The 27,135-nt window shown below is 37.4% G+C and overlaps 1 protein-coding gene across 1 annotated transcript in view; it reads right to left on the bottom strand.

Annotated features, from left to right (window-relative positions):
• The window catches only part of CDK14 (cyclin dependent kinase 14), a 687,166-nt gene that overhangs the window by 506,257 nt on the left and 153,774 nt on the right, over positions 1-27,135 (bottom strand). Inside the window, exon 3 of the mRNA XM_010587282.3 lies at positions 12,140-12,385. Within this exon, the coding sequence (XP_010585584.1) occupies positions 12,140-12,385 (246 nt within the window). The remainder of the gene's footprint in view (positions 1-12,139; positions 12,386-27,135) is intronic.

Raw genomic sequence — 27,135 nt, 5'->3', positions numbered from 1 at the left:
AAGGAATTGCAAGATTAAGCATAAAGTGTAAAGCAGTATGAAGTCAATTGTTACTTTGTGTAAAAATATATCAACAAAATATTCTCTTCAATTAAACAAAAACTCATTGTACTTGTGTGTGCATGCGGAATTGTACTATGTGTCACTTGGAAAATTATGTCTCTGGGAAATGATGTTTATGATTATATCTTGTACTGCCCCTTTATTGATCATGCGATGTTATGCTTTTGTAAGCTTATGATATAAAAGACCATGTAAAAAATAAAGAGCAGAGGCTTCTTTTTCTGCAAAATGAAAATATAAGACACACTACCTCTCATTCTTTTTCGCCGAACTCTACCCCTCCTCTGGTAACCCTGTTCATTGCTGAGGCTGGCCCCCGGCACATTATCTTGTTTAATTTTTACAGCAACAAATAAATCTCTATACATGTCTGAATGTTAGAGACTTAACTAATGTTACACAGACTTCAGAAAACAGATACACATTAAACTTTTCCACTATCCTCAATTCACCTCTAAAACTGGGTTATGTTAAAGGGCAGTGGTTGAGGACCTGACCATCTACATACTAACTTTGATGTTGTTGCTTCCTTAATTAAGAGCAGCTCGCTCTGTGTAATGAAAAAGAACAGAACTAGTTGTGTGGGGTACTAAATGCTTCACAGAACTTAAAATCAGATGAGTACTCTAAAAATGTGTGTGTGTGTATATATACATATATATATATATATATATATATATATATATCTCAGGTGGTAACTTGAAGGTCTACACTATTTTATGGGGTCGCTATTAGTCACAATCAACTTGATGGCAATGGGTAACTTGAAGCTATGCATACTGAGTGAGTTTAATCATGCAACTTATTTCTGCTACTCATTATTAATGCGCTGGAAAGTTGATTTCTGAGAGTTCCGAGTATTAATCCAATATATCTCCAAATAGTGATTAAACACTTGCATCAGAAGAATGACACTGATAAAAGCAGAGACAAGTGCTAGAAATTTTAATAAGTATTGCAAAAATGATTCCAGGGTCAAATACACAATCCGCACAGAGTTAGATAACATATTATCAGTCCATTTCTTAGCCAAAGTATCCTAAACAGAGATGGATTCCTCCCAAATCCCAGGATTACATATTGCTAATGTCATTTTTAATGTCATACTGAAATACAGAACAATAACAGAATTCTTGACTTCACAAACTCAGAGGTCCTAAAGCTGTACAACACTTTCAGTATTATCTACTCTAATAAAAATGTACAAATATGAAAACCTCCCAGAAAGACTGATTTGCCCAGGTATATAAACTCAGTTTTAACTGAATACTTTTTTTTCCTCAATGCAAAAACCATCTATTTAATCTGCTTTCACTTAGCACTCAGTATGCGGGGAAAAAAAATAGTGGTCAAATTTTGCAATTAATGATGTTTTAAGCACACAATGGGATAATACTATGCAACAACAAGGAATAATGATGAATCCACCAAACATCTCACAACGTGGATGAATCTGGAGGGCATTATATTGAGTGAAATAAGTCAACCACAAAAGGACAAATATTGTATAAGACCATTATTACAAAAAGTCAAGAAAAGGTTTACACACAGAAAGAAACCTTTGATGGTTACCAGGAATGGAAGGGAGAGGGAGGGAAAGTCACTAACTAGATTGTAGACATGTGTTAACTCTGGTGAAGGGAAAGCCAATACACAATAGAGGGAAAGTCACCACAACATGGCCAACGCAAGGGAAGACACCAAGAGGTATACAAGTACGAAAGGCAACTACAGTAAATACTGTAACACATACAATCCAGCAAGGTCTGAGAAGGCATATGGAAGTACATCCACGTGCATATATAGGTTTGGCTGTGGATATTTCTACATATATGTTTGCATATGCTGCAGGCATAGTCATATATATAATAGAGTACACAGGGGGGAAGTCATGGGAACTTCCTAGACATAGCCAAACACCTCACAGGACTAAGTTACTGGGCTTGTAAGTCTAGGGATCATAGTTTCAAGGGGCATCTAGGTCAACTGGCATAACACAGTTCATAAAGACAATGTTCTACATCCTACTCTGGTAAGTAGCAGAGGATCTTAAAAGCTTGGGAGCAGCCATCTAAGATACAACTACTGGTTTCTTTCTGTCCAGTGCAAAGGAAAGTGAAGAAAACCAGACTCAAGGAAGCAATTAGTCCAAAGGACTAATGGAACACATGAACCACAGTCTCCACTAGCCTGAGACCAGAAGAAATAGATGATCCCCAGCTACCACTATGGACAAACCTCTCTGAGCAGGATCACAAAAGAAGGTCAAGTTAGAGTGGGAAAAAATGTAGAACAAAATTCAAATCTATAAAAGAAGACCAAACTTATTGGTCTGATGGAGACTGGAGGAACCCCTGAGAATACGGCTTTTAGATACACTCCTAACTTGGAACTGAAACCTCTCCCAGAGATCACCTTTCACCCAAATAACAGACCAACCAAAATAACCCATTGCTGTCAAGTCGATTCCTTTTCACAGTGACCCTACAGGACAGAGCAGAACTGTCCCATAGAGTTTTCAAGGAGCGGCTGTGGATTCAAACTGCTGATCTTTCCTGGCTAGCAGCTAAGCTCTTAACCACTGTGCCACCAGGCCACCAAAGTAATAGACAGGCCTATAAAATAAACCATAACACACGTGAGGAAGGCGCTCCTTAGAACAATCATCTGTATGAAACCAAAAGGACAACATCTGCCCAAAAGCAAAGATGAGAAGAAAGGAAGGAGCAGGACAAGCAGACAAATAGAAACAGGGAACTTAGGTGGTAATGGGGAGAGTACAGACAATCTCTATATAAATTACTGAATGGGAGACTAATTTGCTCTGTAAACCTTCATGTAAAGCACAATAAAAAGTTTCAAAAAAAAATGTTTTAAGAAAAGATCCTATCCAAATAACAATGGTGTGTGTGTGTGTGTGTGTGTGTAAATTCAAGTAATCTAAAAGAGAAAGGAATGACAAAGCTATTTCAAAATTTAATATAGAAAGGAAGGAAGGAAAGAGGGAGGGAAGTAGGGAGGGAGAAAACAAGAAGAGGAATGGGGGTAAGAGTTAAACCATAGATTTCAATGAAGAGCTTTTGAGTACTTTAAGCATTTTTTTTTTTTAAGCATTACATTTATTTAGGACCATCTAATGTTTTTCTTCAAGAAATTTACATGATACAAACCACGTGGAGAGCTGAATCAAGTAAAATTTAATGGAAAATTACATTCAAAGTCGCCTGACTAGTCCTGTGTGGGTTATGTTCTCATGCATTTTTCATCACTGGGAAACAGCTTGTGAACGTCGCACTTTACCATCACCCTCCTGAGCCCAAGTTTTAAATAGAAATTTTAAACCCTATATTAATCTTCAGTAAAAAATGATCTTTAATGGGGAAAATATTGTGCTCACAGTTCCACTCTAAATTATTTAAAATCAGAATGGGAGGTCTGTATGTTTGCTTTTATGCTCCTTTAAGAAGGAATCCAATTGACTTTAAGCAGAAAAGCAACAGCAGAAAATTACCTCTTTACTCCTATTAGGAGATAAACAGCTAATGCATATTTAGAGCACGTGTAAGACACAGTCACCACCAAATTGGTAAGAGACTAGGAAGTCAGTATTTTCTCTTGCTGGAAAGGCACAAATAATTTTCTACAAAGGTATTTCACTCTTCACAAGCTGCTTTACATAGCAGTCAATGTTAAAAAAAAAAAAAAAAAAAGGCCAATGTAATTGTTTTAAGACACACACCGTACTTAAACTTACTGCTTGAATAAACTGAACTAAGGAAATTAGAAAAAACAATATTCTTTTTATAAAAACATACCCCAAGAAAAACTGAGCAAGAGAAAATGCTAATGGTACAAAGTAGTCTATTTATCTAATTAAATGGATTGGGATGTATTAATTGCTGGGGTTCAAGTATATTGCATTAACACTGAGATGGCAGAAAATTAATATCTTGCCACATCTGGGGGTAAAAGCAATCAGTGTTGTTTGCTCTGTGAAACCAATATGTAGACATTGCGGAAATACACGGTAATTCACAGATCAATCATTCTGGCTCTATATAAAGGATCAAAACCATATAACTCAGTTATATCTGGGATAGGGAGCAGAAGTTTTTCTAGTCTACAAACAAACACACCTATGACATAGGTTATGTCTATGAGAAAGTCTTGATTTTGAGAGTTAGATTTCCATAAAGTCATCTCCTATTTTAAATATGCATAAATGTTCTGATCTGTAATTACTATGCATACAAACAAGGAATCCAAATGCCAAGTCTTTAAAGAAGCCAATAATAAAATCCTTCCTATCAAATGAACAAACTAAAAAAATCCAGAATGACAGATCCTTATTTGATAATTAAGGTTCAGGACTTTGGTTTGCTTTTTTATTTTTTTCAACTTTATTAAATCACCAAATTTAAATAAAGATGCTCGATCAAACCAATATGTAGTGAAATCTAAACATTATCTTTGGTTCTTTGATGTCAGGTGCACGAACTGATGAAAACAGCTTTACGGGAAAGCTATAGTCTCTGGTTATCGCTCCCATACTTAGAAAGCACGCTTGAGATAGTACTTTAGAGAACTGAAAATATAAGAGCTAATCAGCAATTACTAACAGACACCAAGTGCATAGTAGGATGTGGAATTTAATGGCATAATGTTAATAATTTTTTTTTTTTTTTTTTAACAGAATAAAGGTACAGAGAACCTTCAATTGCCTGGACCAGTGAAGGGGAACATTACCATGGATAATGAAGAAGTGAAGCCAATCTTCCAGGGGAGCAGTGGGGCTTGCCACTTTGACATGAAGGGGGTGTTCCTGGCCCTGGATGGCCCCAGTCTACTGTTTGTGTAGTAGTAACAACAACTACCTGATACGGAGTGTTTACTATATGCCAGGTTTTCAGCTAAACACTTAATATACTTTTTTTAATTTAATCCCCATAAAGCCCCCATGAGGTTGGTTCTATTAGTGTCCTCATTTGAAGATGAAGAATTTAATGGTAACTAATCTAAGATCCTACAGTTAGTAGGAGAACTGGAATTCAAACCAAGTTGATCAGAATACAGAGCCTATTTTCTTTACCACTGCTACACTGAATATATCTCTCATGAAGACCTAACTCCCACCCAAATGCATAAGACATTAATTCTACTTAAGTCTGTCATCTACTGAAATTCCATTCTAGAAGCAGAGGCAGATTTTTGAACATTTTTATAAACTGCACAAGTAAGTTCCTCAGTACTTGCTGTAATGATATCATGATATGGCGATAAGAACATCCATATTTAGTTTCATACTGAATTCATCTAAAATTGATTTTAACCTGCATAAATTGCTGGGAGCTGGGATGTAAAATGGTCCAGCTACCTTCGAAAGCTGTTTGGTAGTTCCTTAAACAGTTAAACATAGATGGAAGGAAGTAAATTTGGAAGAATTTGAAATGTGTAGAGCACCTTAACCTGAACACAAACTTCTGAAAATATGTTATCTTTAAGCTCAGCTTAGGACAGTGCGACTCAATGAAATTCACTCTAAATTCGGCTAGCAAGACAGTCTCCTAGAGTAGTTTCAATAGTCCTAGCTATTAAAGAACACAGCTGGGTTTGGGGAAATAGTAAAAAAAAAGGGGAAGGTGAGGAAAGGTTTATCCTGTCAGTGCCAGTATTAAACACTACTCTAGGACTAAAACAGGCACTCAAAAAATGTCTGAAACAAACAAAATCTGCCAAACATCCCTTGAAATAAACTAATTTAAATAAAATCACATTCTTTATATTCCACCTGAATTTTTAAAGAGTAGCTGTCTTAAAAAAAAAAAATCAAGATGTGATCACTGAGGTCCAAGTATTCACTGTGCCTTGATTTCAATGATGGCTCATAACATATACAATGACCAGTACATATATAATTGAGAAGGCATGGCATTTTATAATAGTTTCTACCACAGTATTCCAAGGATTAAGAATAGCTAACCCGTTTTCCTCACTAAAATAGGGGCTGCAAAGCCACATTTCAGTGACTTTCTCCCTTCTTTTCAACCATAAACTTGCTGCCTATTCAAGACAAGTAATAAACTATTTTAGAATAAATAACAATAAAGACATTAATCTTGGTGGCCCTTAGGTAAAGGAAACTTTTTGGTGTTTATCAGCATTTTTCACATCGTTTAAGGACCTTTAAGAATAACAAAATCTGTGTTCCTAAAACTCCCATGTCAGTGGATATGAGATGATCAACCCATACACTGTTGCAGGAGATGTTAAATGGTGTTAGACAAGATGTGTCATCACCTCCATTTTCTGCCTAATGGGGAACCTTTTCACAAAAAGAGAATAATAAAGTATCTCTTTCCATGACAACATGGGAGGGCGCGGGCGCAGGGGGGGACATAGCAGTAGCAGGCAGAAAGATTTCAGAATTAAAGAGAATATCATAGCATACAGCTAAAAGGGAAAATAAATCATTTCCAGCTTGATAAGAAAAGAGCAAAGATATTTTTCCAAGGCATATCAAAGGGAAGCAAAAATTTCTAAAATTAAAAGAAAGCCGTTTCCACACAAATATAAGTGCCTTAATATATAACAAAGACATATCAAGGTAGACTAGTAAAAGATAAGCCCAATACGAAACTCAGTAAGGAGGCTCTAAAGGAAGTTAACACAATAATGAGGAGACATAGAGAGGGTTTCCAATTAAACATGGTTGCTTGACCACATGTGTTTCTCTCTCCCCCTCACCAGAATATAAAAAATGATAGTAAAATTATAATTCACAAGGACAAATAGAATGAGTGAGAAAAAGCTGCAGACAGATACAAACAAAAATCTGCAGATGGGAGACAAAAAGATGAAAGGTTACTGACTAGGCCAAGTGAAGAAAGCTTGAAACTTAAATGACCAAAGAGATAAGCTAATAAGAAGTGAGTGAGTTCACAGTTCAGAATCGTAGAAACACTCAAGACCTGAAGGCAGGAGTTCAAGGTAGTGCTAAAAACAAAAGGATGAGCTGAGGGTTTATGGAGAAATTGGGCACCCCAGGCCCTTTCCCCCAGACACTACTAACCAGGTGTTTTCCTCTCTAATCTGGGCAGAGGCTTATTCTCTGAAGAAGCTGAAGCAGAGAGGCTCAGAACTAGGACACCCGGCACAGGTAGAATCAGGGTAAAGAGTCATACTGAATGAAAACAAATCAAGACAAAATCTGCATAGAGAACAGTGAAGCCCTCAGCCCCCTCTTGATCATCTCTTAGAATAAAGGCAGCTAGGCTTATACATACACTTAAAAATAGATTGGTAATTCTGCTTTGGGGAAACTAACTAACTAAGAAAAAAGATGTACAGTATTTTTGGTGACTACTCCAATGAAATGAGGCCTACCAGTTGACAAGCCTGCCCAGGCACAGACAGCTTCCAACCAGCTTTTTAGTACATTACTCAAAATATGAATTGAGACCCAACAGTTCTATCCAACAGATACAACACCCTCTCGAAAAATCTCAACAGGCAAGACAGAACACCAAAGCAAATCAACACATACAAGGAGCTCAAAGGAAACTCACAAATGATTCAAGCAGTACACACACACACATACAAACACACACACAACCCTAAAATTCCCCAAGCTACATTTAGTATCCTCAGAAACATATGAGAAGATAAATTATTCATGGAAAAAGAACAGGATGTTTTTTCAAAGAGAACATTCAAAGAATAAGAAAGAGCTCTTGGAAATAAAATATATAAAAGAACAAAATAAAAATTAAATTCAAGGGTTAAAAATTAAATTTAATAAAGATACCTATAAAGCAGAAAAAAAGTATGGAAAATAAAAGAGAAAAGAAAATTAGATGATCAAACCAGGAGAGATGGTATCCACCTAATAAAAGTTTCAAAAAACAAAACAGAGAAAACCAAAAGAACAAATTAACAAAGAAATAATACAAGAATATTTTCTCAAACTAAAGGAAATGAACTTTCAAACTGAAAGGACTCACTGGGTACCAAGAAAAAAGTCCACACAAAGGATAAAAAGAAAGCACTACAAGATTCCACAAATAAAAAAGCAGGTAACAGGGAATTCAAATTAGAGTAATCTAGGACTTTCAATAACAACATAGGAACCTAGAAAACAACAAATCAATGTCTTCAAAAATCATTTCCAAACTAGAGTCCAATAACCAGTCAAGCATGAATAAAGACTTAAGTCATGTGTGCAAACTCCCCCTCACCCTCTCTCAGGAAGCTACTGGAGAGAGTGCTCCTGTAAAAGAATGAAATAAACCAAGAACAAGAAAGACAGGCACAGGTATACAATACAAAAGAGAAGGAAAAGGACATTCTCAGGGAAATGAAGGGAAGACTCCCAACGGCAGGCTTGGAGATGAGCCAGTCCAGGTTAGATCAGGACCACAAGGAACTGCCACAGCATTCTAAGTGGGTGAGAGGCAAACTGACAGATGACTTGATTCTGACTTGTTTCAGAGGATTTGTATAGTTTTGTCCAATAGTTTAGGCCCTGAATTTGTGATTGAAATTATACTAATGAGGGACAAAAGAGGAAGCAATTACAATTACGAAATCAAAAAATTGAGCAAGTAAAGAAATTTAATCATAATATACTATGTAGTTTGGCTATAAACAGTATTTACATCATCGTAAGGTTGTAAATACTGTATATTGATTTAAGCCAAAAAGATGGAGGTAGGAGAAATGTATGTGTTGATGGAGAATACAACATAGGAAGTCCTCTCTTGATGTGTTTCTTTGGACTCAGTACACCGATAGTTACGTTTAGAGGCTTATTCAGATTCAGATTTATTCTACTGGCTACACTACTTCATAGATAATTTTTGCATTCTTCCATCAGGACATGATAGCATCTAGCTGTCTCTCGTTTGGTGATGTTAGCAGCTATTGATAATTATTGCTATTTAAGCAATTAATTCATCAGGGCTTGCAAAAAAAGGTGATTCATGTATTTATTATTCTGTTTTATTAGTTGGGATACTTCTAAAAGAGACATTTCTCCTCCTCAACACTGGGTTATCACAGGGTAAATTTCATAAAAGAATAGCAGAAAATTAAATACTTGTTCATTTGCTTTATTTACCAATTTTCAAAACTGATCGTTGTTTGTTCATATACAGGCTATTAGTCTTTATCTGTTATTTTATAATCTGCTACTGATGAAATTCTTTTATAGTTTGTAGTATTTCCACTGATTCTTTCGGATTTTCCAAACTTTTCATCATGCATCTAAAAACAGAGATAATTTTAACTCTTTCCGGCATGGTTTCAATATCTGCAGAGATGTTATTCTGCTCTTTGTTCTCTTTCTTCTCACAGTTTCGCAGGAGATGCAACGGTTCTTCTTTCTATTGCTTATTTATAAGTAAAATGAATTTTTTGGTAGTTTTATGAGAGAGAGGTGTGGCCAAATAGCTTCAGGAAATAGAGTTCCCTTCTCTGTTTTCATGCAATGAGGGGCAGGGGTCAGCAATCTCCCATACTCTGAGATATTCTCATGTTTCCCTCTCCAACATTTCTTTCTGGACCTATTTCTTTCCTTTGCTCCTATTGAACCTGCCCTGCATAGAACTCTATTCTAGCATTTTCTATTCAGTGTAAGGCTTTGTCCTAGAAGGGTGCTTCGATTTGTCATTTTAAAGAAATCACAAGAAAAAGATGGTGTACCACTAAAATACCATTAGACCTTTCCATGGTCTCCTTCTACTCACCCATTCACGAGAGCCATCAAAGTCCCGTCCCGTTTGCTGCTGGTATTCTCAGAATGGCCTACCAGCCACCCATGTGTACTCAATGGCAATTTTGGAATTTTCTGGCTCTGAGAGTAGTCACATATCCCTTTGCATTCTCCAACCTTCTTCCTGCACATTTTCTGATACCACATACTTCTTGAAACTGCCCCTGGTTTGTCCGCACCACTCTAATTTTGAGGTTCACAGAAATATGTTGTCAGCTATATTTGCTGTAGATGTTATCTGTTGGTTTTTGTTTTGGTTACTCTAATTATATGAGGGGTTTCAAAATGGATGCCACTGCCATCCTCTCAGAATCCACTCCTACTGGTCTTTTAAGCTATGTTCAACTATTACTTTAATAAAAATCAACATAAATCACATCACACAGATTAGTCTCAACTTTCCTTGATAAAGATTTTAATTAATTCACTATTAGAAATTAAGAATGAATATCATAATCCCACAGTTATCATTTATACTATGATGTATATTCTGGCTTTTAAAAAATAAGACTCCCCAGTAGCAGCAAGCACACTCGGCACCCAGATCTTGGTTTCTAAATACCATCCTCCAGCAACAGGAACCAGAACTCTTTGGAGAAACAGCTAATTCTATTGCTGGGTCAGGGAAAACAGAAAAAAAAAACCTCTGGGCATCTTGTAGGACCAGCAAGCAAGGAAGTGCTCATAAAACAAAAGAATGAGGGCATCTCAGAGAGACACAGGCATCAGCCTAAAAGAGCTCCCAATGGCCAAAGCAAGAACAACTTGAACAACAAAACGAATAATGCACCAGTGAGTTATAACTAGGAATGCCAAATAAAATACAGGACAGCCAGTTAAATTTAAATTTCAGATAAACACTGAATGCTTTTTTAATATGTCTCATTATGTCATGGGGAAGGACATCATGCTTGGTAGAGAGTCAGAGAAAAAGAGGAAAACCCTCAATGAGATGGATTGACAGTGGCTGCCAACAATGAGCTCATGTATAAAAATAATTGTGAGGATGGTGCAGGACCGGCCTGTGCTTCTTTCTGCTGTACACAGGGTCTCTATGAGTCAGAATCGACCCAACAGCACCTAACAACAACATGTCTCACTGCAGTATCTGAAAGTCAAATTTCTGTAGATCACATGTAGGTTGATGTATGTATATATCCTATATAAAATAAGTTAACTGTATAGTAAAATATATATCATTCTCTTTGTACAGCAAGGGTTTAATCATTCTCAACAACTTTCTTTATTCTATACAGTACTAAATCTAAAAATTCTCCCAAAAATTAGTGACATATCTGCGACCTAGGTGAACCCTACCTTACAATCACAGTCAGGATTATGGAGGTCAGTTGGGAAAAGCCAGATAATCAATTAATGTTACATTACTAATATTTATTTCACTTTCATTAACAAAGTGACACAAGATATATCCAGTGTCATACAGATCAACTAAAGTGTCAATATTCTTCTAGCACTCAACATTTCCTGCTCTGTTTCAGCCCTCATGAAATTTAAAATTTGTGATGTGGCATGTGGTTCTAACAAGATGATAGAATCAAATTCTCTGAGCATTCTCCTCATGGCTTTTAAACTCTTAGAGTATCTGTGTCAAAAAGTCATAAGTGTTACATTAAATCAGAAAAGTAGCTGATTTTAAAAGGTCAAAAGGTTTTTTACAATGTTATATGCAAGCCAGTCTCAGAAATGTAAGTTTCAGTAAAAAATTTTACAGCCAAAGGCAAGAATCAGACTCAAAACTGTATATTTCATAAGTTCAAAAGTCAAGAAATACCTTAGTTTATTTTGTTTAGAAGATTTCATTATGATGAAAAGAATTTCTCTTTAAGATGATCAGTTTCAATGTCTAGTACTTAAATTTTTTTTAATTTACATTGAAAGCAAAGAGCATAAGACAAGTGGACAAATATTGACATTTACTCTAAAACAAAATTGTGAATTTACCCAACTTCTAAACTATCCTTACTGTCTGAAAACACAGTAAAGTTCTCCAAGGATTTAAGATACCAAAGGACTTTCAATAATTAATTCCTCTAACTAAAAACAACTTGAAAAAATGTTTTTTCAAAAAAAGTTGAATCGTTTCTCATTTGCTTTCTGGGTGCTTACGAATACATAACCTGTGTGTAATGTGCTCTTTCTCTCTCTTCCAACACATTAAACCACCCTGAGAGATAATGCATAATAATGCACTGATAAAGCCACCTGAAGTCTTCCAGCACAGTGTGCCGATATTATAAGAGCCATACTCCGCTGCTGACCCAGGGATAGAGAAGAAGGCTCACTTACCGAGCTGGGGCTGGAGTGTCTTCGAACTTTAGGCGACTCTTTCCCAGAGGAGGAGGACTTAAAGTTAATGCAAGCATTGTTCTCAGAATGTACCCTCTTTACTTGATTAGCTGGCTTCTCAAATGGGTCGAAAGTACTCTGTGTCCTCTGAACTCTGACTTTTTTATCCTCAGGAATTGTGTCCAGGGGTTTGATCACTGAGTCCATTCCCTGGCAGTTCCGTGTAGACATCTTCGTGACACATATCTGGAAAAAAAAAAAATTAAACTCGACTCTGTACTGAAACTTTAATATCACTAAACATGCTGATTTATTGCCAATTTCAATTTCAGAAAATACCCAAAAAAGTCCATATTCTAAAAGCTGTATCAGCTTAGTTTTGTTTTGTTTTTTAATTCCAAAGACAGTGGATGAAAAGGAATAATACCATAAAAGACAAACATTTCAAAACTGTGTTTACATCATTCAACTATTTGCTTTTGTACATCGCCAGTCATTCTCTTCTGCGCAGTCTGCCCGATTCTCTCATTTCAATTTATTAAGGTCTCTGTCTTTTTCTCCTTGTTTTCTACTTTATGTTCTAACCCTTTTTTTCTCCCTATACTGTTGAAGCTTTGTTGTCCTTATTAAGTAACTATAGCCTCTAGCTTGTCTGAAAGGCTACGTAACTTTATTATTCTCTCTAGAGAAAAGCTAACCCTAAATGAAATTGCTTTGAGAATTATTTTTCTTCATATAAAAAGTTTCTACATGCCTATATGCTATCATAAAGAGACCTTGGGTGGTGTAAACAGTTAAGCATTTAACTATTAGCCAAAAGATCGGAGGTTCAAACCCACCCAGTGGCACCTCGGAATACAGGCCTGGAGATCTACTTCCAAAAGGTTACGGCCTTGAGAAACCTATGGAGCAATTCTACTCTGCACACATGGAATCAACCCAGCGGCAACAAATAACAGCATATGCTATCAAAAGCAGAAATACAAATGATACTTAAGAAAATCTCATATTGTTAAAATAAAAATATTAAGTTTCAGTGTAATACATATAAAATGATTCCATATGGGGAATAAACGGATCTGTGTACATGGTTAAGGTATATAGCGAGATGGAGATACAGATATAGACATATTTTTTTTTTTTATAGATATCGGTACTGCATGAGCACAGGGAAAAGTATAGAAGAAAATATACCAACTGTTAACTTCGGACACCTGCTGCCATGTGGAACTGAAGGTCAAAGGGTAAGATTATGAATATTTTTATACAACTTTGTATTGATTGAACTGTATAAGAAACATGCTTTACTACGTAATTTTTTAAAAACACCACTAAAGTAGAAAAGTGGTTAAGCTGTTTGAAGTTACTGAAATGGTAAAAAGTTTTCATTATCTATCAAGTATCAAATCTATTAAGAGTATGTCTCATACCAATGCAGGTTCAATTCTACAAAAAAAACTAAAGTTATCTTTAAAAGACTCAAAGCAGAATCCCCTACTCACGATCAAATCTAACAATTTATCACAAATAGGTTGTTGTTGTTAGGCGGTATCAAGTCGGTTCTGACTCAGTGATCCTATGTAATAAACAACAAAACACTAATCAGTCCTGCTCCATCCTCACAGTCATTGCTATGTTTGAGTCCACTGTTGCATCCACTGTGTTAAAACATCTCATTGAAGGTCTTCTTCTTTCTCAGTGACCTTCCACTTAACCATGCATGATGTCCTTCTCCAGGGACTGGTCCCTTCTGATAACATGTCTGAAGTACATAAGATGCAACTGGACTAAACCAAAAGCTAAGAAGTTTCCTGAATACGACCAAACACTTGGAGGGACAGATAGCAGGGATGGGGGTCTGGGGACCATGTTTTCTGGGGACATCTAGATCAACTGGCAAAACAAAGTTTATTAAGAAAATGCTCTGCATCCCACTTTGGTGAGTGGCGTCTGAGGTCTTAAAAGCTAGCGAGCAGCCATCTAGGATGCATCAATTGGTCCCAACCCACCTGAAGCAAAGAAGAATGAAGAACACCAAAGACACAAGGAAAATATTAGCCCAAGAGACAAAAGGGCCACATAAACCAGAGACTCCATCAGCATGAGACCAGAATAAGTAGACGGTGCCTGGCTACCACCACCGACTGCCCTGACAAGAAACACAACAGAGAGTCCCTGATGCAGCAGGAGAAAAGTGTGATGCAGAACTCAAATTCTAGTTAAAACAACAGAATTAATGATCCGACTTCAACTAAAGGGACCCCAGAAGACATGGCCCCTGGACTCTCTTTTAGCCCACAACTAAAACCATTCCCAAAGCCAACGCTTCAAACAAAGATGAGACTGGACTATAGGACATAAAATGATACTTGTGAAGAGTGTGCTTCCTGGCTTGGGTGGATACATGAGACTAAATGGGCAGCTACCATCCAGAGGTGAGATAAAAAGGAAGAGAGGGACAGGAGCTGATTGAATGGACACGGGAAATACAGGGTGGCAAGGAGGAGTGTTCTGTCACATTACAGGGAGAGCAACGGGGGTCACATAAAAATGTGTGTATAAGTTTTTGTATGAGAAGCTAACTTGAACTGTAGACTTCCACTTAAAGCAAAATAAAAAAAGAAAATTCAAGGTTACCTGAGATAAAGTCTCATCATCCTCGCTTCTAAGGAGCATACTGAATGTACTTCTTCCAAGACAGGTTTGTTCATTCTTCTGACAGTCCACAGTATAGTCAATATTCTTTGCCAATACCATAATTCAAAGGGGTCAATTTCTTCTTCAATCTTCCTTATTCACTGTCCAGCTGCCGTGTACAAACTAAGTCATAAAAAATATCATGACTTGGGTCAGGCACACCCTACTCCTCAAACTGACATCTTGTCTTTTTCAGCAGATTTGCCGAATACAACAGGCCATTTGATTTCTTGATTGCTGCTTCCATTAGCGTTGACTGTGGATCCAAGTAAAATGAAATACTTGAAAAATTCAATCTTTTCTCCATTTATTATGCTGTCGCTTATTTATCCATTTGTACAGATTTTTGTTTTCTTTATGTTGAGATGCAACACCTACCGAAATGCTTCAAGTCTTCTTCACTTTTAGCAAGCACAGTTGTGTCCTCTCCATATTGCAGATTGTTAATGAGTCTTCCTCCAAAGCTGATGCTACATTCTTCTTCATATTCTCCAGCTTCTTGGATTATTTCCTCAATGTATAGATTGAACATGTACGGTGAAAGGATACAACCCTGGCGCACACCTTTCCTGACTTTAAACCACACAGTATCCCCTTGTTCTGTTCAACGACAATCTCTTGGTCCACATTCAGGCTTCTCAAGAGCACAATAAAGTGTTCTGGAATTCCTATTATTTGCAACGTTATCCATAATTTGTTATGATCCACACAGTCAAGTGCCTTTGCATAGTCAATAAAACACAGGTAAACATCTTTCTGGTATTCTCTGCTTTCAGCCAAGTTCTGACATCAGTAATGACATCCCCACGTTCCACATCCTCTTCTGAATATGGCTTGACTTTTTGGCAGTTCCCTGCGGATGTACTGCTACAACTGCTTTTGAGTTATTTTCAGCAAAAGTTTACTTGCGTGTGATATTAATGATATTATTATTCAATAATTTCCACATTCCGTTGGATCACCTTTCTTTGGAATGGGCACAAATACAGATTTCTTCCAGTGGGTTGGCCAGGTAGCTGTCTTACAAATCTCCTAGCACAGACAAGCGAGCACTTAAAGTCTTGCATCTGTTTGTTGCAACACCTCAAATGGCACTCCATCAATTCCTGGAACCTTGTTTTTCACCAATACCTTCAGTGAAGCTTGGATTTCCTCCTTCAATACCACCAGTTCTTGGTCATATGCTACCTCCTGAAATGGTTGGATGGTGACCAATTCTTTTTGGTATAGTGACTCTGTATATTCCTTCCATCTTCTTTTGATGCATCTTGAGTCATTCAATCTTTTGCCTGTAGAATCCTTCCATATTGCAACTTGAGGATTGAATTTTTTTCAGATCTTTCAGTTTAAGAAGTGCCAACTACGTTCTTCCCTTTTGGTTTTCTATCTCCACGTCTTTGCACATGTCATTATAATACTTTGTCTTCTCGAGCCCCTTTTGAAATCTTCTTTTCAGCTCTTTTACTTCATCATTTCTTCCTTTTACTTTAGCTACTAGACATTCAAAAGCAAGTTTCAGAGTCTCTTCTGATAACTGTTTTGGTCTTTTCTTTCTTTCCTACCTTTTTAATGACTTCTTGCCTTCTTCATTTAAAATGTCCTTGATATCATTCCACAAATTATCTGCTCTTTGGTCTTTAGTGTTCAACATGTCAAATCTATTCCTGACGTGGCTTCTAAGTTCAGGTGGGATATACTCAAGGTCATACATTGGCTCTCGTGGACTTGTACTAATTTTCTTCAGTTTCAAATTGAACTTGCATAGGAGCAACTGATGGTCTGTTCCACAGTTGGCCCCTAGCCTTGTTCTGACCGATAATACTGAATTTTTCCATTGTTTCTTTCCACAGGTGTAATCAATTTGATGTCTGTGTATTCCATCAGTTGAAGTCCACGTTTACAGTCACCATTTATGTTAATGAAAAAAGGTATTTGTGAGGCGGAGCCAAAACGGTGGAATAGACAGATGCTTCCAGCTAGCCCTCTTTACAAAAAAGACCCAAAAAATAAGTGCAACAAGCATATTTGTTACAAGCTGGGAGCCCTGAACATCACAGGAAAGCTTAGACAACAAACTGAGGGGCAGCGGGAAGAAGAAATTGTTCAGAAGTGGAGAGGAGTTACCGGACCTGAATCGTGGGGAGCACTCAGGCACCATTCCTGGAGCAGCGGTGGTGGCAGGCTCATAGTAGCGCTCGGCTGCAGTTTCCACAGGAAGAAGCAGCCAGCCACACAGCCTACTCACACCTCTGGAACCTAAGGAGAACAGCACTCTTGGCAAAACTAAGTACTTGCGTATATTTTAATGTGCCCCCCCCACCCCAAAGCGGCCTCAGCGGCTGAATTCCTGGGCCTGAGATAGACCCCAGTGAGCACCTACAGCCATCCTCCCAGCCTTGGAGAAGGAAAAAATATGCAATTGGGGGAAAAGATAATTTGCTAGATCCACAAAATGGGAAGCTCAGGACAGAAGCAGCTCCTGTCCAGGCATAAACCATCCGTGGACTTTGAGCACCTTTCCCTTCTGCATGGACCTGTGTGGGCCTATTTTGGGAGAATAGGCCCTTGCTGGCAAACTCCGACCGTTTCAGCTGTGCGGTGAAGAAGTGCGTGTTTGAAGTTTTACATTGCTTTGCCTATTAAACAAGGTCCTCACCTACCCACATCAGGGACCTAAGGACTGGTAGCTCCACTCAGGTCACCCAGCCACCCACAACAGGGGCCCAAAGATAACTGGTACCTCCCAGTACTTACAACCAAAAGCTTTGGGTGCCCATGGTCCCTCTGCAGAGCCCACCCACCAGCACACTCTAGGGAATAGAGACGCGTTTTCCTCAGAGACATTTGGGGGTCAGTTCTCAGCCCCCTACCTTGTTCAGAGTGTGACCCCTTGATGAAATCAGATACCAGTACCTACACCAATCACCCCTGCCCCTCTAAGACTGTAGGACAGAGCCTGTACCACACACTTGATGATCAGCTACCTGGAAACCTGAGCTGAATTCATACAGGAAAACTGAATGGACTCCTAGACTGATATACCTGATAACAGCTCTAGCCAGCTGCGGACAGGACACCAGTGCTCCAAAGGTGAAAATAATCAAGCTACCTCACTTAAGTAACCCATAGGGGTATGCCAAAACAAAACAAAGGAAGAACCTACGACATAGTAAGCAAGCATAAACTAATACCATAACTTATAGATGACTCGGAGACAACAGTCAATATCAAGTCACATAAAGAAACAGACCATGATCATCACCTCAACAGGCTCTCAAAACAAAGAATCCATGGATCTTCTAGATGAAAGCATATTTCTGGAATTACCAGACGCAGAATACAAAAATTTAATATACAAAACCCTTCAAGACATCAGGAAGGAAATGAGGCAATATGCAGAACAAGTCAAGGACCACACTGATAAAACAACTGAAGAAATTAGAAAGATTATTCAGGAACATAATGAAAAGTTTAATAAGCTGGAAAAATCCATAGACAGACAGCAATCAGAAATTCAGATTAACAATCAAATTACAGAATTAGATAACTCAACAGAAAGTCAGAGGGGCAGAATTGAGCAAGTAGAAGCTAGAATTTCTGAACTTGAAGATAAATCACTTCACACTAATATATTTGAAGAAAAATCAGATACAAGAATTTAAAAAAATGAAGACACCTTAAGAATCATGTGGGACTCTATCAAGAGAAATAACCTACAAGTGATTGAAGTACCAGAACAGGGAGGGATAACAGAAAATACAGAGAAAATTGTTGAAGATTTGTTGGCAGAAAACTTCCCTGATATTATGAAAGATGAGAAGATATCTATCAAAGATGCTCATCGAACTTCACATAAGGCAGATCTTAAAAGAAAGTCACCAAGACATATTATAATCAAACTTGCCAGAACCAAAGATAAGGACAGAATTATAAGAGCAGCGAGGGATAAACGAAAAGTCAACTACAAAGGAGAGCCAATAAGAATAAGCTCTGACTACTCAGCAGAAACCATGCAGGTAAGCAGGCAATGGGATGACATATTTAAAAAATTGAAGGAAAAAAATTGCCTGCCAAGAATCATATATCCAGCAAAAATGTCTCTTAAATATGAAGGTGAAATTAAGACATTTCCAGATAAACACAGGTTTAGGGAATTCGTAAAAACCAAGCCAAAACTACAAGAAATACTAAAGGGAGTACTTTGGTTAGAAAATCAATGAGATCAGGTATCAACCCAAGACTAGAACACTTGGCAGAGCAACCAGAAGTCAACCCAGGCAGGGAAATCCAAAAAAACAAAGCAAGATTATTAAAAATAAGAAAGAAAGAAAAGCCCAACACAGGGTAACAGTGATGTTATTATATAAAAGATGACATTAAAACAATAAAGGGGGACTAAGAAATGTAATCATACACCTTCCATATGGATACGGCAATACAAAGAAATAAAAATTAGTTTTAAATTTAGAAAAATTTAGGGGTAAATAATAAAGTAACCACAAAGGAGACAAACCATCCTACTTATCAAAATAAAATACAAGGGAAAAATACAGACTCAGCAGAAACGAAATCAACAACAACTATGAGGAAAGGACAACATATAAAGAAAATCTCAGCACATAAAATCAAGTGGGAAAAAGAAACTGTCAACAACACACAAAAAAAGACATCAAAATGATAGCATTAAATTCATACCTATCCATAATTACCCTGAATGTAAATAGACTAAATGCACCAATAAAGAGACAGAGAGTGGCAGAATGGATTAAAAAACAAGATCTGTCTACATGCTGCCTACAAGAGACACACCTTAGACTTAGAGACACAAACAAACTAAAACTCAAAGGATGGAACAAATATATCAAGCAAACAACAATCAAAAAAGAGCAGGAATGGCAGTATTAATTTTTGGCAAAATAGACTTTAAAGTTAAATCCATCACAACCGATAAGGAAGGACACTATATAATGATTAAGGGGACAATACGCCAAAGATATAACCATACTAAATATATATGCACCCAATGACAGGGCTGCAAGATACCTAAACTCTATCAGCATTGAAAAGTAAGACAGACAGCTCCACAATAATAGTAGGGAACTTCAACCTGCTTTCAGTGAAGGACAGGACATCCAGAAAGAAGCTCAATAAAGACACGGGAGATCTAAATGCCACAATCAACCAACTTGACCTCATAGACATATACAGAACACTCCACGCAACAGCAACCAACTATACTTTCTTTTCTAGTGCCCATGGAACATTCTCTAGAATAGACCACATATTTGGTCATAAAGCAAGCCTTAGCAGAATCCAAAACATTGAAATATTTCAAAGCATCTTCTCTGACCATAAGGCCATAAAAGTGGAAATCAGTAACAAGAAAAGAAATCAAACACTTGGAAACTGAACAATACCCTGCTCAAAAAAGACTGGATTATAGAAGACATTAAGGATAGAATAAAGAAATTCAGAGAATCAAAACACTTCCTATCAGAAACTTTGGGTCACAGCAAAAGCGGTGCTCAGAGGCCAATTTATATCGATAAATGCACACATCCAAAAAGAAGAAAGGGCCAAAATCAAAGAATTATCTCTACAACTTGAGCAAATAGAAAGAGAGCAACAAAAGAAACCCACGGGCACCAGAAGAAAACAAACAATAAAAATTAGAGCTGAACTAAATGAAATAGAAAACAGAAAAACGATTGAAAGAATTAACAAGACCAAAAGCTGGTTTTTTTAAAAACAAAAAAATTGATAAACCACTGGCCAAAATGACAAAAGAAAAACAGGAGATGAAGCAAATAACCCAAATAAGAAATGAGAGGGGCAATATTACAATAGATCCAACTGAAATTAAAACAATCATATCAGATTACTATGAAAAATTGTACTCTAACAAATTTGAAAACCTAGAAGAAATGGATGAATTCCTAGAAACACACTACCTACCTAAACTAACACAAACAGAGGTAGAACAACTAAATAGATCCATAACAAAAGAAGAGATTGAAAAGGTAATCAAAAAACTCCCAACAAAAAAAAAAAAAGCCCTGGTCCGGACGGCTACACTGCAGAGTTCTACCAAACTTTCAGAGAAGAGTTAACACCACTACTACTGAAGGTATTTCACAGCATAGAAAAGGACTGAATACTGCCAAACTCAGGGATATGAAGCCACCATATCGCTGATACCAAAACCAGGTAAAGACACCACAGGAAAAGAAAATTATAGACCTATATTCCTCGTGGATGTAGATGCAAAAATCCTCAACAAAATTCTAGCCAATAGAATTCAACAACATATCAAAAAAATAATTCACCATGACCAAGTGGGATTCATACCAGGTATGCAGGGATGGTTCAATGCTAAAAAAACAACTAATGTAATCCACCACATAAATAAAAGACAAGAATCACGTGCTTTTAACAATTGATGCAGAAAAGGCATTTGACAAAGTTGAGCACCCATTCATGATAAAAACTCTCAGCAAAATAGGAATAGACGGAAAATTCCTCAGCATAATAAAGAGCATTTATACAAAGCCAACAGCCAACATCACCCTAAATGGAGAGAGCCTGAAAGCATTCCCACTGAGATTGGGAACCAGGCAAGGATGCTCTTTATCACCACTCTTATTCAACATTGTGCTGGAAGTCCTAGCCAGAGCAATTAGGCTAGATAAAGAAATAAAGCGCATCCAGATTGGCAAGGAAGAAGTAAAAGTATCTCTATTTGCAGATGACATGATCTTATACACAGAAAACCCTAAGGAATCCTCCAGAGAACTACTGGAACTAATACAAGAGTTCGGCAGAGTACTGGGATACAAGATAAACATACAAAAATCAGTTGGATTCCTCTACACCAACAAAAAGAACATCGAAGAGGAAATCACCAAATCAGTGCCATTTACAGTAGCCCCCAGGAAGATAAAATACTTAGGAATAAATCTTACCAGAGATGTAAAAGACTTATACAAAGAAAACTACAGTACACTTCTGCAAGAAACCAAAAGAGACTTACATAAGCGGAAGAACATACCTTGCTCGTGTCTATTCTACCAAAAGCGATCTATACATTTAATGCAATTCCAATCCAAATCCCAATGACATTCTTTAATGAGATGGAGAAACAAATCACCATCATCATATGGAAGGGAAAAGAGGCCCCAGGTAAATAAGGCATTACTGAAAAAGAAGAACAAAGTGGGAGGCCTTACTTTATCTGATTTTAGAACCTATTATACCACCACAGTAGTCAAAACAGCCTGGTACTGGTACAACAATAGATACATGGACCAATGCAACAGAATTGAGAACCCAGACATAAATCCATCCACATATGAGCAGCTGATATTTGACAAAGGCCCCAAAACAGTTAAATGGGGGAAAAGACAGTCTTTTTAACAAATGGTGCTGGCATAACTGGATATCCATCTGCAAGAAAATGAAACAAGGCCCATACCTTGCTCCATGCACAAAAACGAGCTCAAAATGGATCAAAGACCTAAATATAAAATCTAAAACGATAAAGATCATGGAAGAAAAAATAGGGACAACATTAGGAGCCCTAATACATGGCATAAACAGTACATAAGACATTATAACGAATGTAGATGAAAAACTAGATAACTGGGAGCTCCTAGAAATCAAATATCTATACTCATCCAAAACTTCACCAAAAGAGTAAAAAGACTACCTATAGACTGGGAAAAAGTTTTTAGCTATGACATTTCTGATCAGCACCTGACCTCTAAAATCTACAATGATACTGCAAAAACTCAACTGCAAAAAGACAAATAACCCAATTAAAAAATGGGCAAAAGATATGAATAGACACTTCACTAAAGACATTCAGGTACATGAGGAAAAGTTCACGATCATTAGCCATTAGAGAAATGCACATCAAAACTACAATGAGATTTCATCTCACTCCAACAAGGCTGGCATTAATCCAAAAAACACAAAATAATAAATGTTGGAGAGGCTGTGGAGAGACTGGAACACTTATACACTGCTGGTGGGAATGACAAATGGTACAACCACTTTGGAAACTGATTTGGCGCTTCCTTAAAAAGCTAGAAATAGAACTACCCTAAGATCCAGCAATCCCACTCCTTGGAATATATCCTAGTGAAATAAGAGCCTTTACACGAGCAGATATATGCACACCCATGTTACTGCAGCACTGTTTACAACAGCAAAAACATGGAAGCAACCAAGGTGCCCATCAATGGATGAATGGATAAATAAATTATGGTATATTCAAACTATCGAATACTACGCATCGATAAAGAACAGTGAGGAATCTGTGAAACATTTCATAACATGGAGGAATCTGGAAGGCATTATGCTGAGTGAAATTAGTCAGTTGCAAAAGGACAAATATTGTATAAGACCACTATTATAAGAACTTGAGAAGTACTTTAAATGGAAAAGAAAACATTCTTTTGTGGTTACGAGAGGGGGGAGGGAGGGTGGGAAAGGAGCATTCACTAAGAGCTACTTTAGGTGAAGGGAAAGACAGCACACAATACAGGGGAGGTCAGCACAATTGGACTAAATCAAAAGCAAAGAAGTTTCCTGAATAAATTGAATGAAGGCCAGCAAGCGTAGCAGAGGCAGGGGTCTCAGGGCCATAGTTTCAGGGGACATCTAAGTCAATTGGCATAATAAAATCTATTAACAAAACATTCTGCATCCCACTTTGAAGAGTGGAGTCTGGGGTCTTAAACGCTAGCAAGCAGCCATCTAAGATGCATCAATTGGTCTCAACCCACCTGGAACAAAGGAGAATGAAGAACATCAAGGACACAAGGTGATTATGAGCCCAAGAGACAGAAAGGGTCACATGAATCAGCAACTACATCATCCTGAAACCAGAAGAACTAGATGGTACCCGGCTACAACCCATGAAGGCCCTGACAAGGAACACAACAGAGAACCCCTGAGGGAGCAGGAGAGCAGTGGGATGCAGACCCCGAATTCTCATAAAAAGACCAGACTTAATGGTCTGACTGAGACTAGAAGGACCCCGGTGGTCATGGCCCCCGGACCTTGTGTTGCCCCAGGACAGGAACTATTCCCAAAGCCAACTCTTCAGACATGGATTGGACTGGACAATGGGTTGAAGAGGGATGCTGGTGAGGAGTGAGCTTCTTGGATCAGGTGGACACTTGAGACTATATTGGCATCTCTTGCTTGGAGGGGAGATGAGAAGGTAAAGGGGGTTAGAGGCTGGCGAAATGGACAAGAAAAGAGAGAGTGGAGGAAGGGAGCGGGCTGTCTCATTGGGGGAGAGTAATTGGGTTTATGTAGCAAGGAAAAAAAAAAAAACATACCCACATTGGAAAGGAAAAAATAAAACTGACTGTATTTATAAAAGATATGATTGTCTATGTGGAAAAAGTCCAATTAAATTTACCAAAAAAGCCACTAGAATTAATAAATGAGTTTAACTAGGCTGTAGGATACAAGATCAACATGTAAACATAATTTCCATTTCTGGATGCTAGCAACAAGCCATAAGAAATTTAAATTTTAAAAACACTATTTACAACAGCATCAAAAAATATAAAACATGTAGTGATAAATCTAATATACAGAAACTACAAAACATGGCTGAGAGAAATTAAGGGACACCTAAATAAATGGGGAGATGTATTATGTCCAAAAGAGCAATAAGAGAAACCTCAATGCTGTTAAAATGTCAGTTCTCCAAAAACTGATATATAGATTCAACACAATTCTAATGAAAATCCCACCAGATGTTTTTTGTTTGTAAAAATTGACAAAGTGATTCCAAAATTTATGCAGAAGCGCAAAAAGTTACCAAAAACAACTTTAGAAGACAGGAACAAAGTTAAAGAATCTACTCTACCTGATTTCAAGACTTATTATAAATAAGTTACAGCAATTAAGAGAGTGTAGTAGGGTTTGGTTTGGCTTTTTTTTTTTTTTTTTAGTATTAGTTCCTAGACAAAGAGATCAATGGAAGAGGAAAGAGCCCAGAAAGAGAAGACACTTAGGCACATATATAGGTAGCTGATTTTCAGCGAAAGAACAAAAGTGATCCATACACAAAAAAGTCAAGTTCCATCTATACCTTATAGGTAAAAATTAACTAAAATGAACCTTATATCTAAATATAAAACATAAAACTATAAAATTTCTAGAGAAAAAAATTATGACTTTGGGACAGGCAAAGATTTCTTAGATAGAACAGTTAAAGCACAATTCATAAAAGAACAAATTTATAAATTGGACTTCATCAGAATTAAGAAGTTTTGATCTTTGAAGGAATGAAAAAACAAATATTTGCAAACCAAGTACCTGAATAAGAAATGGTGTGTCCACATATATAAAGAATTCTCAAAACTCAATAATAACATTTAAAAACAGGCAAAGATCTACACAAACACTTCAAAAAGAGACATACCTTAAATATAAGAAAACAGGAAGTTTAAAAGTAAAAGGTTGAGCAAAGAAAACAACGGATCCCTGGTACAATGATAGCTTATCTAAGCCAGAGTCAAGACAGACATATTTTCGCTTCTTACACCCAGCTCCTGGCTTTACCCATTCCTAAATGAAAAGGAACTGTTGTCAATAACAAAAACATACTGTGTGTTAGACAAAGTTTATTGTAGGGTTTTTTATAGGGGGGAGGGGGGAGTTAAATTAGGCATAAATACGGTTTCCACTGGCTAATTCTTTTTAGAAGTAGACCACTGGGTCCTTCTTCCTAGTCTGTGTTAGTATGGAAGCTCAGCTGAGACCTGTCTACCCTAAGTGACCCTGCTGATATTTGAATGCTGGTGGCACAGCTTCCAGCTTCCAGCATCACAGCAACATATACGCCACCACAGTACAGTAAACTGACAGACTACTTACTATCCATTAAATACTACGTGACTACTAGCATGACAATGCATTAAAAGTTTCCTGTACACTGTAACTCCATTTATTGATATAAAGCCATGAACAGGTCTTCCACACCAATTACACACAATGTGTGCTGGCCTCCACATTACCTGGGTTTGTGTGAATAATACCAGTATCAGCACCTGCTTTGTGCATGAGTTTTCTTTGTCCAGGAAAGTAATCTATACTTGAGTTTTCCACTTAGGGCAAACTGACTATTCTGAGAAAGTTTCAAGTTACCAATATTTGGGACAAGCTACTGGAATGTGATCTGGCCAGTTCTACTAACCACAAGCACGACAGAAAGCTGAATCTAGGCTCAAAATAAAGATATGGGGAATCAGTGTTGCTGACCTCACAACCTTGTCAGGGAACTTCCCTGTGAATGCTGAACAGAAGAAGGAGGGGTTAGATGAAGAGAACAATTTAGGCAAAATTAATAAGAACTGTGATTATTCTCCAGAAAGCAGTAATTTCTTGCAGCTCCTAGAATAGAATAGAATTATTGAGATACTCAAGCTGCATGAAGAGAGGACTGAGCAGACTGGGGTCCTACCAATGAAAGGATTCTAGGGGACAGGTTAGACACTGGTGCTGCTCCCCAGAACCCCAGTCTTCATTTCAATCCTTCTATCAACCTGTCAAAAATCCAAATAAACACTTTCCCTCCCCAAAGAGAATGTGCCTTTCTTCCCACAACAAAGTGCTACGGTCAATGCAGTAGAAGGTCGTGGTGAAAGGTGTAACTCATACTCTAACTGAAGGACAGAACCTTGATATGTCAAATAGAAAAAAAAAAAAAAATTCAGTAGGAACACACAATCTCAAAAAGACAGATTTTTTTTCCAACTACTGCACAGTAGCCCTTTGATCCACTAACTTTCATGCAGACCCCTAGCCCAGATTTTGGTCAATGCTAAATAATTCTCCACTAAGAAGAAATAGGACCTTTTGGTAGGCAGCTGATTCCATGTCATGGAGACAGAGTCACAAAACAGCTGTGGAGCATCCCACCGTTACCAGAGAACTAGGATCCTTTCAAAATTATCAGTGATAGTGCTAGAAGGACAAAGGAATCTGCCTTAGTGGCTCTCACCGGCCAAACTATGATTACTTATTTGAGCACTAAAAGGAGAATAAAATTATAACTAAATGCAGCAAACTGTGTTTTGAAAGACCATGAGTCCATTATTATTCTCAAAAGAAAAAAATTAATATAGAGGGTAAATGTCAGTTGTAATAGAAAAAGAAAGAATATAACAGGATGACTTTAACACAGGAATTGTGAGTAAGCCAAGTAGCAACAGAAAAAGTGGGAACTGTACCAAGAATAGGAGGAGCTGATGAGGGCCTGTGAAAAGAGTGTAGAC

Source organism: Loxodonta africana, chromosome 8 (assembly GCF_030014295.1).
Source record: "Loxodonta africana isolate mLoxAfr1 chromosome 8, mLoxAfr1.hap2, whole genome shotgun sequence".
Classification (NCBI taxonomy): Eukaryota; Metazoa; Chordata; class Mammalia; order Proboscidea; family Elephantidae; genus Loxodonta; species Loxodonta africana.
The sequence above is the reverse complement of the archived record's forward strand: the minus strand, read 5'-3'. Positions and strand labels throughout refer to the sequence as shown.